This window comes from Cyrtonyx montezumae, unplaced genomic scaffold (assembly GCF_038088225.1).
Source record: "Cyrtonyx montezumae isolate F1298 unplaced genomic scaffold, pur_monq_1.0 scaffold_1, whole genome shotgun sequence".
Classification (NCBI taxonomy): domain Eukaryota; kingdom Metazoa; phylum Chordata; class Aves; order Galliformes; family Odontophoridae; genus Cyrtonyx; species Cyrtonyx montezumae.
The window spans coordinates 140,294-156,391 of NW_027071825.1; the positions used below are offsets into that span (position 1 = coordinate 140,294).

The following is a 16,098-nucleotide window of genomic DNA, read 5'->3' on the forward strand; positions in this document are numbered from 1 at the left end:
GGGCTAGAGCACCTTGCATGCACTCCTAGATCGTGTCTTCCAGTTAGTTTAATCCAAAATTTAGTTAACATGCCTTAAAGTCTCTCTACAAATCAAAGCATAGTAAGGGGTGGCAGGGATGAACCTCCATTCATTTAAAACAACGGGAAGTGGGTGGAAACTGAAGGAAAGTTAATGGCCAATAGTGTGTATTTGTCAGGACTGAATAGGGTTTATGATCACAGATCAGTTTTTAAACAGAATCATGAAAATGCCCTCGCTTAAAACCGGAGCGCAAAAATTCCTCTTGATCAGGAGGCTGAAACTCCAGATCTCTGCGGGTACATCCGCACGTCAGTGTTTCGGGTCTCAGCAGTCCCTGCGAACTCCTGCCCTTTCTTCCGTCGTAGGAACTAGAGGCCGCTCCGCGGGGCTCAGCACGGAAGCCCGGACAGCTCCGCCGGGGCCCGAGGGCGGGACGTGCTTCCCACGGCCACTCGCGTGAACGGCGGGACCAAGGTCGGAGCAGCGTGCAGCTCCAGGACCGCGCAGTTCCTGCCGGGACAAGACCCCCGGATCAGGACACGGGCTGGACAGAGGGGAGCCTCCTCCCCTTTGACGGTAGCGTGATCACCTGCCGCCCAGCGAGAGCCGAGCCGATCCGAGCCGGGCCTGCCCTCACCCGTCACGTAGCGCGGGGCAGAGCGCTCCTCCCGGCAGAGCCCGGCGTCGGGTGTCAGCGCGGAGCCCTCCGCGCCGCGGGCTCCGGCAGCCACTGCGCTCGCTTAGCGGCTGCGGAGCCGTCGCCGAGACTGGACGCGCGCGGAGTCAGAGCGGCGCGCCCGAGCAGGGGGTGGCGGGCGCCCGCGGGCCGTCCTGCGGCCCTGCGCCCGCCCTCCAGGGCCCCCTCTGCCCGCCGCCCCCCCACGACTCGGGCACCGCCCCCGCGTGCTCGGCGCAGGCGTCGGCCGCGGAGCCGGCGGGACAGGAGGGTCGGTGTGGGACGCGGGCGGCGTTTGCGGCGGCGGAGCAGGGCTGCGCGGCCGCCACCTCCTCTCATGCCTTCGCGGCAACAAAGAGCGCGCTGAGCGGCGGGCTCCTGTAGCGCCGAGGGCACCGGGGAACGATGGCGAGGAAGGGAGAAGCCTCCGCGCCTCCCTACGGTAAGCGCCCGGGATGGGAGCGAGGCGGAGCGGGCTCTAACGTCTGTGGATGGAGAGGGCCTAAGCGTGCTGGCCCTCGGCCTGTCTGCAGCGCGGGTCCTGCAGCGTGCGCCAGCGGCGGTGAGCTCGCTTCCCCGAGCAAATGCTGTAGCGGGGCGGACGTCCCGACTGCGGGCACAGCGGGGACTCCCGCGGCTCTGCCTGGCTGGAGGAGGGCGAGACGGAGCGGGGAAGGGTAACCGGTGGCCGCGGAGACGGGAGTGAGCGGGCGGCGACCTCCGCCTGCTCTTTCCCGAAGCAGGTGCTTTGCGTGTGCTTTGTCTGCGCCCGTCGGGAATGCCGCGCCGGGCAGGAGGGGATGCGGTCCGTGCCCTCCTGTGGCGACAGGTGCGCCGCTGCGCAGGGCCGGCCCGGGCCGCTACAGCTCCGTGGTGAGGGATCGGGCCGCTGGGCCGCGGCGGGCGGTGTGAGTGCCAGGCTCGACTGGGCCGAGTGGGCCTCGGCGTCTCTAGGGCGCGCGGGAGCGGTTTGCGGGACTGGGGGCTGAGCGGCCGCTGAGGTCTGTGATACTGCGGCTGGTGCCGGCTGGCGGGAGTCCTCCGTGCTGGTGGCACCGCTGGGTTCTGGGCCCCGTTATTTGGGGAACAGGGACTGGGAGCTCCACAGTCGGAGCGGGGATACATGGATTGAAAGAGCCCTGCTCTGTCTGAGTCCTGCTGGGCAGCGTGTAGAAGGTCATTGGGGCCGAACTTCATCCCGATGCTTGAGCTCTCCTTCTGTTCTTCCTTGAAAGCTGCTCCGTTTATGACAAAGGGGAAAGGGTTTGCAAAGCTTAGCCTATTTGAAGGTGTTGCTACAAAACAGATTTAATTTTACAAATATATGTGACATTTCCATGGCAGAAAAAGAAAGAAAAAAAAAATCTGCAGAATGAGCAAACCCCACAGAAACGAGGTCTCATTCTGAGACCTTTGTGAGTCCAACTATCTGCCACTAATTGCCTAGGATGTACAAATGGGCTACAATGACTTGATGAAACAGCCTTTGCCTTGACATCACAGAGTTGTTTTCCTACAACTCAGGCAAGTCAGTTTCATAGTTCACCTCTGTGGTCTGAACCATGATCTGGGCAAAAGGAAAGTTCTTTGTTTGGCTTTCTCATGCTTATGACCTGATGAAAAACCTACTTCACCTTCATTTGTGAAAGTATGGAGTGGATGTAAGGAAAGTCTTAATCCTTCATTATACTGTAGTTATGTTTGTTTGCTTTGTTAATCAGACTGATGTTGTCAATCCATCTCTTTAGAAAAGATGAGTCTAGCCCATGGTTAACAGCTGCTGTTAGTCTTTGTGAACAGCTTAAGTACCTCATATTTGTCTTTGAAGTAACAAGTATACTGTTAGATGAATTCAGTGGAATCTCAGTAATACAAGGCAGCGTGGTTGTCTTGTTAGTCCAGATATGGTTTGGTGAAAGCTCTTGATAAGCCTGTAGGCATTTTGAGGCCTATTCCTCTTGAGCACTGTTTTAGCTGTGTTATTTCTCTAAGCACGTGTGAGTTCAAATTTAAAAACAAACTTTGCAGTTGTTATTTAAGTTTAGTCTTCCTTATGACAGCTATAAGCTGCAGGAATTGCAGCAGTATTTAACCTTAACATGAGTTAGATGCAAAGGATTTCCTAGGAAGAGTGATGCTGTGTTCATGAAGGCCTCTCTCCAGCATACAACTCCAATTAAGAAAAAAGAAAGTTCTTTCACTGCAGGAAGGTTCCCACTGAAGCAAGGGACACAAAATTACTCATTGCTTTCTTTTCTCACTAGAGCAGAATTGTGAGATTATAGGTTCTTTATTTTGTAATCAAAGTGGTATTTACTTTCTTTTAACTGCAGTATTAATTGTTGTAGTGAGATTGTTGGAATCAGTGATCAAATTGTCTGTGATCATGTCAGGTTTCTTTAACTAAAAATATTACGTTTAATTTCCCAATTGAGGAAGGTTCTCCTGTTTTCATTTGAAGACCTGTTGATGAACTAAGGTTTTTTTCAAGATATGTTATGTCTTGTGGTCTGGTCTGCATTTTTAATTTCATACAACTACACATACATAACTTGCAGGCTGAAGGACATCTTCAGTCTAAGAAGAATGGGCTGTATTTAGCCACAGTGGTGTCATATACTGGAAGACTTGAGCTGTGATACTTCTACAGATAAAGTCTCTGTAGCCACTGCTAAATTGTTGTATATAAATTATATAAATTAAATTATTAAATTATTATTGTTGTTAATATAATATATTATTATATATTATTATTTATTATTAATAATAAATTATTATTAAATTATATAAATTGTTGTATATAGTCATATGTAACTCATTTTGCTTTCTGACATTCAAATTTAATATCAATGGATGACATTCATATTAAAGATTAAACCTGATATTCAACACAATTCAGATTTCAACCTGATCTACTGGGAGGTATCCCTGCTCATGGCATGGCAGCTTGAACTAAACGATCTTTAAGATCTCTTCCAACTCAAACCATTCTATGATTATATAATTCTCTGTCTCTATGACTTGAATATATTCAGAAGTGTTAGGAGTAGGCGAAAACTTGAATTCAGATGACTCAAACCATTCTTTCTCTGGTAAAAATGTGGACTACTTTATATAGACCTTGCAGTGCACGTTTTGGTGAGATAAATCACTTTTTTAAGCATGTCAGATGGAAATGATGGTACAGAACTTCAGCAGTGTATGAACTTGCTAATATACTAATTTTAGATCAAATAATTCATGGTAAGAAAAAAAAATTAAAAGACTGGGGAGAAAAAGATACAGTTTTAACAGGAGTGCTTTGTAGCATGTTTCCTGTTGTTTGTTACAACAGATAGGTCTCCATCAGTGAGAACCTTCTTAGCGTGCAGCTTTGTCTTTTTCTTGGTCCTGTGATAAAGTACTGATCTTGCAAATATAGAAATTTTATCTCTTAGTACCATAGAAATGAATTTTGGCATTTAGGCTTCACCGCAGAATTGAATTGGAGAGATGTATGAATATTGAGGGGTTGTGTCCATTTTTGAAGTGTTGCCTTCTTTCTGTTAAAAAAAAAAAAAGGCTGAGAAACTATGTACATATGAATGCTAATGGTAACTAAGATAATTTAATTTTTGTGCTTCATTTCATGAGACAGTTACATTATCACTGGAAAAATCTGGGAAGAAAACTCTCCAACTCCAATGTGGTGCTCAAAAGCTGGCATTTCTTTATTCTCACTGTGTACCAGGCAACATGACAAATCAGGCACAACCTCTTGGAGTTCAGGTACTACATTTAAACAGTAAAGACATACATATGCAGTACATTTTCATACATATCAACTCTTTTCCAAGTACACTCATAAACATCTGCTAATGTCTCTCTGGGTGAATGTAAAAGATAGCTTTAGGAGTCATCTCTCCCTTACTTCATTCTCATTTTTTCCATCGTGGGCTTCTTCCCAGTGCCCCCTGGCTGACCTTCTAGTTCCTTTCCCTTAGTTTAGCAAATTTCCATTGCTTGTTATGCCACAATGACTGCCTTTCTACCTTGGTACGCTATCACAGAATCATAGATTGGGATCATAGAATCATAGAATGGCTTGGGTTGAAAGGATCAAGTTCCAACCCCCTGCCTCAAGCAGAGCCACCAACCTGTCCAGATCTGTTACTAGTCCAGATTGGCTAGGCTCTGTTCTTGAGCACCTCCAGGGATGGAGCATCCACAGCCTCTCTGGGCAGCCTGTTCCAGTGCCTTATCACTCTCTTGTAAAGAACTTCCCCCGACACTCAATCTAAAGATTCCTTTCGTGAACTTAAAACCATTCCCCCTTTTCCTGTCATCGGCATCATCCTGATGCTTGGTGTCATCGGCAAACTTGCTGGGGGTGCACTCAAGCCCATAATTGATGAAGATGTTGAAGTGTACTGGTCTCAAGACAGACCCCTGGGGGGGACAACTCGTTACTGGCCTCTACCTGGACATAGTGCCGTTCACCACAACCCTCTGTGTATGGCCTTCCTACCAATTTCTTATTCACTCAATAGCTTGCTCCTCAAATCTGTACTTCTCCAAGTTAGAGATAAGGATGTGGTGGGTGACAGTGTCAAAAGCCTTGCACAAGCGTGGGTAGATGACATCAGTCACCTTCTCTTTGTCCACCATGTCACTCCACCATAGAAGGCCACCAGATTGGTCAGGCACGACCTTCCCCTTGGTAGAGCCATGCTGACTGTCTTGGATTTACCTGCACGTCCCTCGTGTACCTTAACGTGTCTTCTGACAAGATCTGTTCCATGATCTTCCCAGGAACAGAGGTGCGGCTCACTGGCCTGTAGTTCCCTGTGTCCTCCTTCCTCCTTTTGTAAATGGGAGGGATGTTTCCTTGTTTCCAGTCTGTGGGGACTTTGCCCAGCAGCCACGACTTTTCAAATATGATGGAAGGCAGTTCAGCAACCACGTCAGCCAACTCCTTCAGGAGCCTGGGATGCATGTCATCTGGTCCCATAGACTTCTATACGTTCAGTCTCATGAAATGATCTCAGACTTCCTCTACCCTTATAGCAGGAGGGAATTTACTCTCCCACTTCCCACCTAGAGGCTCAGAGATGCAAGCTTTGGGGATGTGAGAAATACAAGAATCTTGGCTACCATTGAAAACTAATGGAAAGAACTCATTTAGTATCATAGCCTTCTCCATATCTGTTGTAACCAGTTCTGCTTTCTCATTTACCAAAGGAGGTATGCTCTCCTCAGCTTCATCTTTTGGCCAGTGTACCTGTGGAATCCCTTGTTGTTAACATAACTCACCAAGTTCAGTTTCATCTGTGCCTTGGCTTTCCTAATCCCATCTCTGCAAGTCCAAACAGCATCCCTGTATTCCGCAGAGGTGACATGCCCATGTTTTCAGAGCTGGTACAATCTCTTCTTTTCCCTCAGTCTGACCAGCAGGTCCTTGCCGAGGCTTGCTGGTTTCCTGCCTCTGTGGCCTGCTTTTTTATTCTCAGGAACAGAGAGCTCTTGTGCTCTCAGAAAGGTTGTATAAAAGGTTGTATAAAGAGCTCTTGTGCTCTCTATCCTTGAAGAGTAGACAACTTTCAATCAGTCCAGTCATCCACTGACCACAAATATTTCCCACTAAACCATCTCCCTCAGTACAACATCTAAACGGTTCTTGAACATCTCCAGGGATGGTGACTGTACCACCTCCCCAGGCAGCCTGTCCCTGGGCCTGACCGCTCTTAGGAGAGGAAATATTTCCTAAAGTCCAGCCTAGATCTCCCTTGTGTAACTTCAGGCCATTCCCTCTCGTCCTATTCCTAGTTAAATTGGAGAAGAGGCTGATCCCCACCTCACCACAGCCTCCCTTCAGGGAGCTGTAGAGGGTGATAGGGTCTCCCCTGAGCCTCCTCCAGAGTAAGTAATTCCAGTTTCCTCAGTTTCTGCCTGTAAGACTTCTGCTCCAGACCCCTCTAGCTTCATTGCCCTTGTCTGAACACACTCCAGGGCCTCTACCACTATAACTCAAAACAATTTATTTGAAACTCAAGAAAAAGTCCTTGCACCTAGAGGATGCAAAGATAACAGTTGTTGTGACTTCAGTGCTTCAGGGAACCAGAGATTGTTTAGAAAAACAGGACTGTTGACATACCAAGCAAAACTAAATTGGAAAGTTTTGGAACTAGCACACATTAATTCCTTTTTCTAATCTAATATATTGTTCCTTAAGTTAGTATATTGATAACTATTGCTAAACCATTTATAAGAGCTTTTAAAATTAATTCCTGATCAAATCTGTTTGAAATATTATACTTATTTTCTGAATGTCTACATGTTTATTTTCAAAGCATATTCTTCCTTGTCCAAAATAAATCAACTGTTGTTCATAAGTCTCTAGAGAATGAAATACTGTTACAGCAAAAGGCACTAGATTTTTTTCAGACTCTTTCAATTGAATCAGAAACATAGTTCATTTAGGCTGGATTCTTCTACATGGAAGAGTAGAGGGGAAAAAGAAAAAAGGCATTTGTAGAACAGCAGTAACCTTTATCACTAATATCCTATATGGATGCACTTTTTGAAATAAGGTGTTATTCCAAACCAGTGTAATATTATGCAGAATAAGAGTGCATCCAAGTGGTCAGTCTGAACCACTGTGTATATTATTGCTTAATTGCTATAATTCCTACCTTACCTTACTATGAATTAACTTTCTTCATTAGACCAGGCTTTTGAGATACTGTATCAAATGCTTCCTTTTTGTAGAATAGAATAATGTTACAGGGCCATGTTTTCTATTGAGTCGTTAATGGGTTGGTGATAATACTAACATTACGGTGTCAGAAACTACCTTCAGTGTAACTGAAATAGGAAAACGTAATCGTATCTTCAGCATAATATGAATAAACCTCCAGGCGTAGGAGGTCTTACTAGGGAAAAGTTCTTGTAAAACTAAAGGTATTGGTAAAAATTTGATAGTCTGAAAGTAAGAAGTCTTCTGCAGTGAACTTCCATTCTGTGAAGGGAAACTTCTGCCTGCTTGTATAAGAGATCTACTGTATACCTGCTTTTCTGGGAATCTTTTCAAGAAATAAATGTCAAGGGCATTTAGAGACAATATTTATAACCATATTTGAAAAAAGAATAGTGAGTCTATTCTTAATGACTAAGAGCTGCCATTGTTTAATGACAGCCTAGCCTTTTTCCTTCTGAGATGGGAAAGTTCTTGTATTACACAAAGTTTATCGTTACATAAGAGCTATTGGAATCAAAGCAGTAAATATTGTCACCACAGTGGAAGAATCAACTGACAACCTCCAAAAATCTGATTCAATACACTGTTATACATGTAGACATCTAAGGCCCAGAAATCAGCATTTAGTGATAACTTGTGGTAATTTGTATAGAACTAGGTTGTTCTATGAGTATATCTGAGAAGAGTTAGGGTAGGAGAAAGGCTTATTCTACCTTCCGAAACCTGAAAAGAATTTTTTTTCCCCTGCTAGTCAACTTCCTGGGATTTTCTGTTATTCCCACTTTCTATTAGTTAAGTGTTCTGCTTTTGTTCATGCCAGACAACTGGATGTCTTCTTCTGTGTCAGTGGAAGACACATCAGGTGAGAAGCATTGGGGTTTCACAGATAAATGTCACTGATTATTTTGTAGATGCTGCAATAAATCCTTGTTCAGTCATTGATCATTACTTGAATGTGAAGACACTTTTTGCTAATTTACTGTATGTTTACTCCTGATGCACAAAAGCACATAACATTTGTGATTGCTTAACTGTATTTACTATTTTCTTTCCTATTGCTCTAGTACCTGTGTCAGATGCAGTCATATTTACAAAATCTGCCAGCATGAATAATAGAAAGGCTTGTTTCTGTGGCATTTGCATATTGTGACAAGGGTAGAGTAGTGTGTTTGCAATAGCTATTGTATTAGCTTAGTGCAGCAATGCAGAGACATCTAGCAGGATAACATAAATTGACTCAGAACTGTCAAAGATCGTAAAGTCTTATCTATAAGGTTAGGAAGGTACTGTGTATAATGGCATATGACTTTACTTTGTTCAGTACGGTAAAGAGATCCAAATTTTGTTTCTTTTACAGTGAAAATTGAGTAGAATATAATGGCTGTGTTTTGTACAGGATATAATCAAGCCTGGACATTGAGGTTTTTGCATTTAGTCTTTTTCTGCTAAACTGCTAAATGGTTCATTTGGGTCTTTGAAGATGTTTCAGTCAGAGGTTGAAGAAGCAGCACAGAAGCACTGACGAAAATATCTGAAGAAGACAAATAGAATAACCCTTCAAAATTCATACCAACTTTGTTTTTTCTGGTCACTTACTTGAGTGGTGTTCCAGTTTCAGTAAGTTAGAGAACCAGAACTTGCATTAAGAGAAAGTGTTTGCGTGGGTTGTTACTATTGAAAGTGTATGTAGCAGCTCCTGGTCAAGACACTGTAGGCTGCATTCAGCCCTGGGGGAAAATTATTTGAAAATTCATTCTTTATTTTTTCTTGAATGATGAAAGTTAGTAGTCAAGCCAGGAGAAGAACTAGTTGTCCACAGTGCTAGATGGAATATGATGACATACAGGTACAAATGAGATCTCATTCAAGGCAGAGTCATACAAACAATATGAACTCTACAAGGATAGTGGGAAAGCAGTGATAAACGTAATAAGTAACTACTGAGAAAAAAGTAGATTTATTATAGGCCAGTGTTTTACTTTTGTTAGGATGATAGGAAGTAAATGCCTGGCAGCCATTAGAGTTAGATAGAGTTTTGTTTTAGGTATTTGTGTCATCTTTGGCAACAAATCCCAAAAGTAACTGAGGAAGTCTGACTTAAAGAAATTGTCTCCCTAAAAAGAACCACTAACTAAAGCTTTCAAGAGATTTTCAGTGGCTTACCTCTCTAGCAGAGAGTCCCATGCTTCTACCTATTTGTTAAACTAGAAGCTAGGTAATAGTGTTACAATATATGGTTGGTATGTGCTTCTGACAAGGAAAAGATGGCAACTTGTTCCTGACTTAGGAACGTGTCACTAGAAAGAGGAGCACTAATGCATGGGCTGGCCAGAGTTCTCCTTAATTGTCTCTTCTGCACAGTGGGTAGTATCTGTAAGAAGGCAACTGTCTTTTTCAGGTTAGCGGATTCCTGCTGGGCCAACTGCGCACAGAGCATCTAGACTTGTACAAGCTGATGTACCATGAAATCTGATACCTGAATTAGTGTTTTTCAAAATCATTGTCCTTTGAAATAAGTGGATATGCTGGATAATGGCTCTGATTCTTGTTATTTAATATTACTTGTACTGGATATTACAGTAAAGCTAATTGTTTCTTCATCGCTTGTATTTTTCTATGAGAGCGTTCCTCAGACGTGATGTGGTTACCAAAAAGCAGCTGATTAACCACATAGAAAAACAGTTTCCTTCCCCCTCCCCCCACCTCCAGAATGATAAATAGTTCAACTGCTATTGCTTTGTAGCTGAAAAAAGGCAATGAGCTATATCCATGAATACCCCTTTCTATTGCTTTCAGTACAATGCAGTATCTGTGCTAGTATCTAGAAAACTGCTATAAACAGTAAAATGATAATAAGCACTATGTCCTTGTGACCAGTACTCTTCAACTACTGCATTATTTGTCCCCTTAAGTAACTTGAATATTTTGAGGGAGATTTGTGTGATAATGAAATGTTTATATGTATATAATTCTTTTTGGAAAATATGTTGATAATATATGTATATTTTCTTGTTAATGTATTTCTGGCATCTGTATAGGCTCTGGGAAATTGAAAACTAAACTGAGACAAACATTCAGTAACAGAATTAGTATAGCCGTCAACACAGTTCCCTTTGGAAAGCCAGTAACATAGTATTTGAATACGTTGTATTTCTATTTAGGTTGTGAAGCAGTACTCAGGGATAGTGAGGAACAACTCATCAGGACAAATCAATTGAACTTTCCTAAAAACAAACAATAATCCACAAAATGCGAATCTTGTTGCAGACTTTTCTTGTATAGCAAACACACAAACAAAATCCCTAGAATTCCTGTCCAGACACTATCAATGAAGTTATATGTTAAACCTAGAAATGTTGCTTTGCAGGTGAAAGAAAAAGCATGCAGCTGCCAAGAGCTCCTTTCCTAGGCTTCTTCATATTTTGGGCATTGTAAGTGTTGGCAGGAAAAGGCAGATGAGAAAACCTATCTTGCTTGAGTAATATTAAGGCCAAAGCTTTCAATGCACTACAATTTTTAGTGCTTTAGGACTCTTTACAGATTTACCAGCACTGTAAAAACCGTGCTAAGATCGTAAAAACTATGTTCCAATGCAGATAAAAAAAAAAAGAGGAATAGTTCAGAAAGTAAACAGCTGCTTCATCTTATGATTGTGATTCTGGTAAAGAGGCTAGCGAAATACAAGCTAACTGTTATTGTTTTCACATACCTATTTTTGTCTTCAGAAGACATTGTCAAAGTTTTCCTAGTCTGCACATTACCTTCTTGACTCTGGCTATTTATTTGTGGTTTAGGAAAGTAATACTATATACTTACTCTACCAATTTGATTATTATCTCTTCTGTATAGATTTATAATATTTTCAGGCAGTTCTCACTGTGTCAGAAACTTAATCAGAACTTAAAACTGAATCAACAGGTTGTTGCTAGCTTCTAGCAAATTGAGAAATTCAAAACACAGAGCTTATATCAGAATAGGAAGTTCCACACAAACGAGTGATGGAGCACTGGCACAGCTGCACAGAGAGGTGGTGGAGTCTCCTTATCTGGAGACCTTTAAGACCCGCCTGGATGCCGAGCTGTGCAACCTGGGCTAGGGAGCTGCTTTGGCAGGGGTTGTACTCGGTGATCTCTAGAGGTCCCTTCTAACACCCACAGTTCTGTGATTCTGTAATTTTTAGTTGTAACAATTTAATAGTCCCCTGGTGAGTCAGAGGTAGTAATAAAATGAATGACAACAACTACAGCAACAAACAGTAAATCAACTGTACAGTATTGTTGCCAAAAGAAGAGAGTATATTTCTATGCTCAGAAAAGATCAACTCAAGAGGGTTAGTTCCATCTTCCTTTCATTTTTTTAATGTTCTTCTGCAGAATTAGAGATAAGAAAGCATTTGTGTCAATACACTGGTGAATTCTTTAGGTGACACATCTGTGAAGAGGAAGTTGGGTTAAAGACAAGTATTTTTTTTCACCAACTTATAATTGAGCTGTTAGTAACGATCTGTAACCTGTTTGTAATTGCTTTTTGGTATTTATATGAGATGATAACTCTCTAAATCTTATTATACAACTGTGTTGGCAAATAGCAGTGAAATTAAAGCTGTAGGTCCAAACACTCAAAACATGTTTGCTCATTTATACAGTGAATTACATACAACTGTTTGTCAGAGCTGAGGCCATTGCATTTACTGTATTAATACAATGCATATGGTAATTCTAGGTTTTTGTAATAACAGCTGGTGGTACTACATCAGATTTTCTTTACACTGGAACAGGATTCCAGTGAATTTAGGGTTTATTGCAAAACAAAATTCAAATACTAGAGCAGAAATCACATGAGCAGCTGAACACAGGCATTGTCTTATGGAAATGGTTATGTGCTTCCATCAAATCAAACCATGAACAAAAAAAATCTCTCAGTGACACTGACTGCTCATTAAATTGAGACTGAAAGGAGGTGTGACACTGTAAATGGCATAGTCTTATCACACATAACTTCAGAATACACAGAAAAATGCATGGGCAGTGGAAGTACAGTTGTGTAAGACATAGAAGTGTGGAACTGCAAAATTAAAAATAGACTTCTTAAATTTGACTCTTTTGAGAATGTAATTCCAGGCAAAGTAAAGAAATAGAAGGCCATTAACCTATGATGTGCCATAGATAAATAATTTATCTATGCTTCTCATTGTAGATTTAGCAAACATAGCTGCTGGTATTGTTTTACGCCACGCTGTCATTGGACTTTTCTTTTTTTTTTTTTTTCAAATAATTAATGAAAAAAAAAACCATTTAGTCACAGTTAATCATATAAATACCACCAAATTATTCCTACTTTGCATGACAACAAACAGACTGTTCATTGTCTTTGTTGGTGATTGTAGTGTTGGTAATGGTGTGTAATTTGTTTATTTACTTAAGTTTAACAACATTTTCAGTAGCTGTACTAAGGTTAAAATACTAATAGTTAATAAAGTGGTGTAAGATTTGGGTATACATCATCAAGGCTGCTTACAGTAATAAGCACTGGAATATTCTGAGAACACAGGCAGAGGGCCGTAGTATTCCCTACTACGTGAAGTTCCTCCTGTTCCTATACTTAGTGAAGAAGAAAAGGAGAATCAGTTTACATTGTGACTACCTAACTGCTTCCTCCTGACCACTTGAAGTGAAATCTTCCGATCAAATGCTGGTGATGTTACTAGTATAAGTAAGTGTTTTCAAGAAATTGCAAGGTTTTGCTTCTGCATTAGATAAATGTTTATGTGCAATGTTAGTATAGATGACAAGTTCCTGTACTATAGCTATTGTCACTTACAGAAATCTATTCTTGCATTATTTGCACCACTGCGAATCTTGAATCTGAAGTGTTTGCTTAGTCTGCTGTTTTCTGTCTTCTTTATGTTCTGTATCTTTTTGCTACAAAGAATTGTTTTGTTTTAAAGATCAGCTGTAGTTTATTGCCTGCTTTTTTACTTTCTATTCCTTTTTAGAAGTATTTTGTACATTTTCTTACCAACCCTTGGTGTAGTGCTTTCAGCATCACAGATCAGAGTGAACACAAGCAAAAGCCAAGGAATTTGATGTTTCCTTCCGTGTTGTATGTCACCATCAGAACTGTCTTTTTTTTTTTTTTAAGATAATTGTTGGTGACTGCACTGTAATCATATTTAGAATAAAGTATTTTTACCCATATGAATTCGAACTTGACTTCTAGCTGTTAATTCTCTATTGTAGTGGAAATGCTAAGTCACAGCCTGAAACAATGATTGAGCACCTGGTGGGAAGGCAGGGCCAGTCTTGGAGAGCTCAGGTGCACGCAGTGTACCTGAGTAATCAGAAGGGTTGGAACCAGGATCTGCCCCTTCCCAAACCTCATTTAAGGGTTGGCAGTGGTGGTGATGGCATCTCTTACTGGAGATTTCTGCCCACCTGAGGCCTTCTAAAGGTAAGCGGCTTTTTTCCCCTTTGTTTTTGTGGCTGCTGTATTTGAGCTTGTTCTCATTTGCAGTAGCTGGAGGCTTTGCTACCCTGCTATTATTGTGATATTTTCCTTCCCATTATAGCATTACATTTCATAGGTTCATAGGTACATTAGGTTGGAAAGGACCTACAAGATCATCTTGTCTAACCCTCCTCCTATCACCATCCCTACCCACTAAACTACTAAATCAAATCCCTTTTTTTCTAGCATTTAGATGAGGTGCTAAGGGATTGAATTGCGTGGTTGTTTTTTTGTTTTGTTTTGTTTTGTTTTTCCCTCTTGGGAAAACTACTGTTTACTTTTGGCTGGACTTCACTAATGACAAACATGGATGAGCAAGTCATTAGAATAGATTATGCTCACTTGTAAGTAGGAAGTGCATTCAGCTGTATAGAAAATCTGCTGTGAAGTTATTTGCAAATCTTGTCTGAAACTTCTGGTGGATACTAGATGTGTAATAAACTAAACACTTTGTCTAGGAAGGAATCTTTTTATGAAATCACTGAGTGATTATGTCACTGACTAATGCTGATGTGGACTATTATGTCAGTTACTGTGATGTCCTGACCTTGCCTAGGTGCTGGGTGCCTGATGTGCAGCTCTCTCAGTTCCCCTCAATAGGACACATGGGAGGAATACCATGAAACAACTTGTAGCTTGAGGCAAATAGGGGGATTGCTTATTGGTTACTGTTGTGGGCGAAGCAAACTCAACTTTAGGGAAGATCAATTTAATGGCACTCAATAATGGCAAAGCAGTATGAATGAGAAGCAAACTAAAACTGCCTTCCTCTCTGTTATCCTTCTGCCTAATCTACATGAGTGGTGCAAGGTACTGGGAATGTGGTCTGTCCGTAATGCTTTGTTTCTGCTGCTCCTTTGTCTTCATCCTTCCCCTGCTCTGCATGGAGTCCCTTCTGTGAGACAGTGTCTTTCTCAAATTGATCCCATGTGAGCTTCCTGCAGAGGCTACTCCAGTATGGGTCCATCCTTGAGCACACTGCTCCAGCGTGGAGCCCCACAGGCAGCAGCTCCCAAGACCTCCTGCTTGCACCACAGGCTCCTCTTCATAGGTGGCAGCTTCAGCTTGTGGCCTGCTCCTGCAGGGGCTTCATGCACTGTGGCCTCCTCCAGGCTGTATGCACTGCTGTACAGTAGGTTCCTCCTATGGCTGCACGTGGAGATCTGCTCTGTGTTCTCCTCGTGGGCTGTGAGGGATCTCTTGCTCTAGTGCCTGGAGCATCTCCTCAGCCTCCTAATGTTCTGAGCTTGGTGTCTGCAGTGCAGTTTGTCTAATGTCTTCTCACCCCTCTCTCTGCTGTTGTGCAATGGGATGGGCTTTGTTTTCTTTCTTTTTCCCCTTTTTTTAAAATGTTATCCTGGAGGCACAACCGATGTTGCTCGTTGTCTTAGTTTTTGCCACCAGTTGGCTCCATCTGGAGCTGGCTTTTATCTAACATGGTGAAATGCCTGGGCTTATCTTAGAAAATTCATTCCTGCAGCCATCCTGCTACCGAAATCTTGACACATAAAGCCAACACAGTTAAAGATCAGGAAACGTTTAATAGATAAGGGAAACCTCTTATTTTCTTTCAGTTAGTTTTTAATGAGTTGTATGTTGCTGAAATTGTAAAATGTGTAGAATATATAAGGAGCAAATTGGACTTCAGGAGATAAACACAATTGTTTTTCCAGTCAGTTTGTTGAGAAAGTAATACACTCGAAGTAACTGTAAATGAAGCTGTATATGTACAGCCATCTCTGACAGAATATCAGAGGTATCACAAAATGTCTTAGTACCTACTGAACAGAACTCTTTGGTGTGATGAACTTTATTTTTGGTGATGTACTGTAGAAGACAATCAAAATGGCTTAAACAGTGGGAATATGAGTAGGATGGAATGTGAACACTGGACCAGATTTTTGCTTAAATTCTCTAGAGAGTGGGAGATACTTAAAGGGGGAAAGGTCTGGGCAAAGAAGTGAAGAAAAAGCTTTTTTTTTTTTTGTCCTCCTCCTCTTATATCTGAATGCTGTCTTTTATTCTAGTTGTGAAAACACAAAATGACTTTGATGTTCCATCACTATTTGGGTAGTGATTAAGATCGGGCCCTGTTAAGCCCTAATTGTAGTCAAGGAGACAAGGACTGTGTCTTGATGTAAAATAACCTTTTCTG

At 41.9% G+C, this 16,098-nt stretch overlaps 1 protein-coding gene across 2 annotated transcripts in view; it reads left to right on the plus strand.

Annotated features, from left to right (window-relative positions):
• The first annotated feature begins 962 nt into the window (after positions 1-962).
• SLC44A5 (solute carrier family 44 member 5) overlaps positions 963-16,098 on the plus strand; it is a 61,874-nt gene continuing 46,738 nt past the window's right edge. For both annotated transcript variants that reach the window (XM_065737397.1, XM_065737390.1), the window contains exon 1: positions 963-1,142. In XM_065737397.1, coding sequence (XP_065593469.1) covers positions 1,106-1,142 — 37 coding nt within the window. In that variant the 5' untranslated portion in view covers positions 963-1,105. The remainder of the gene's footprint in view (positions 1,143-16,098) is intronic.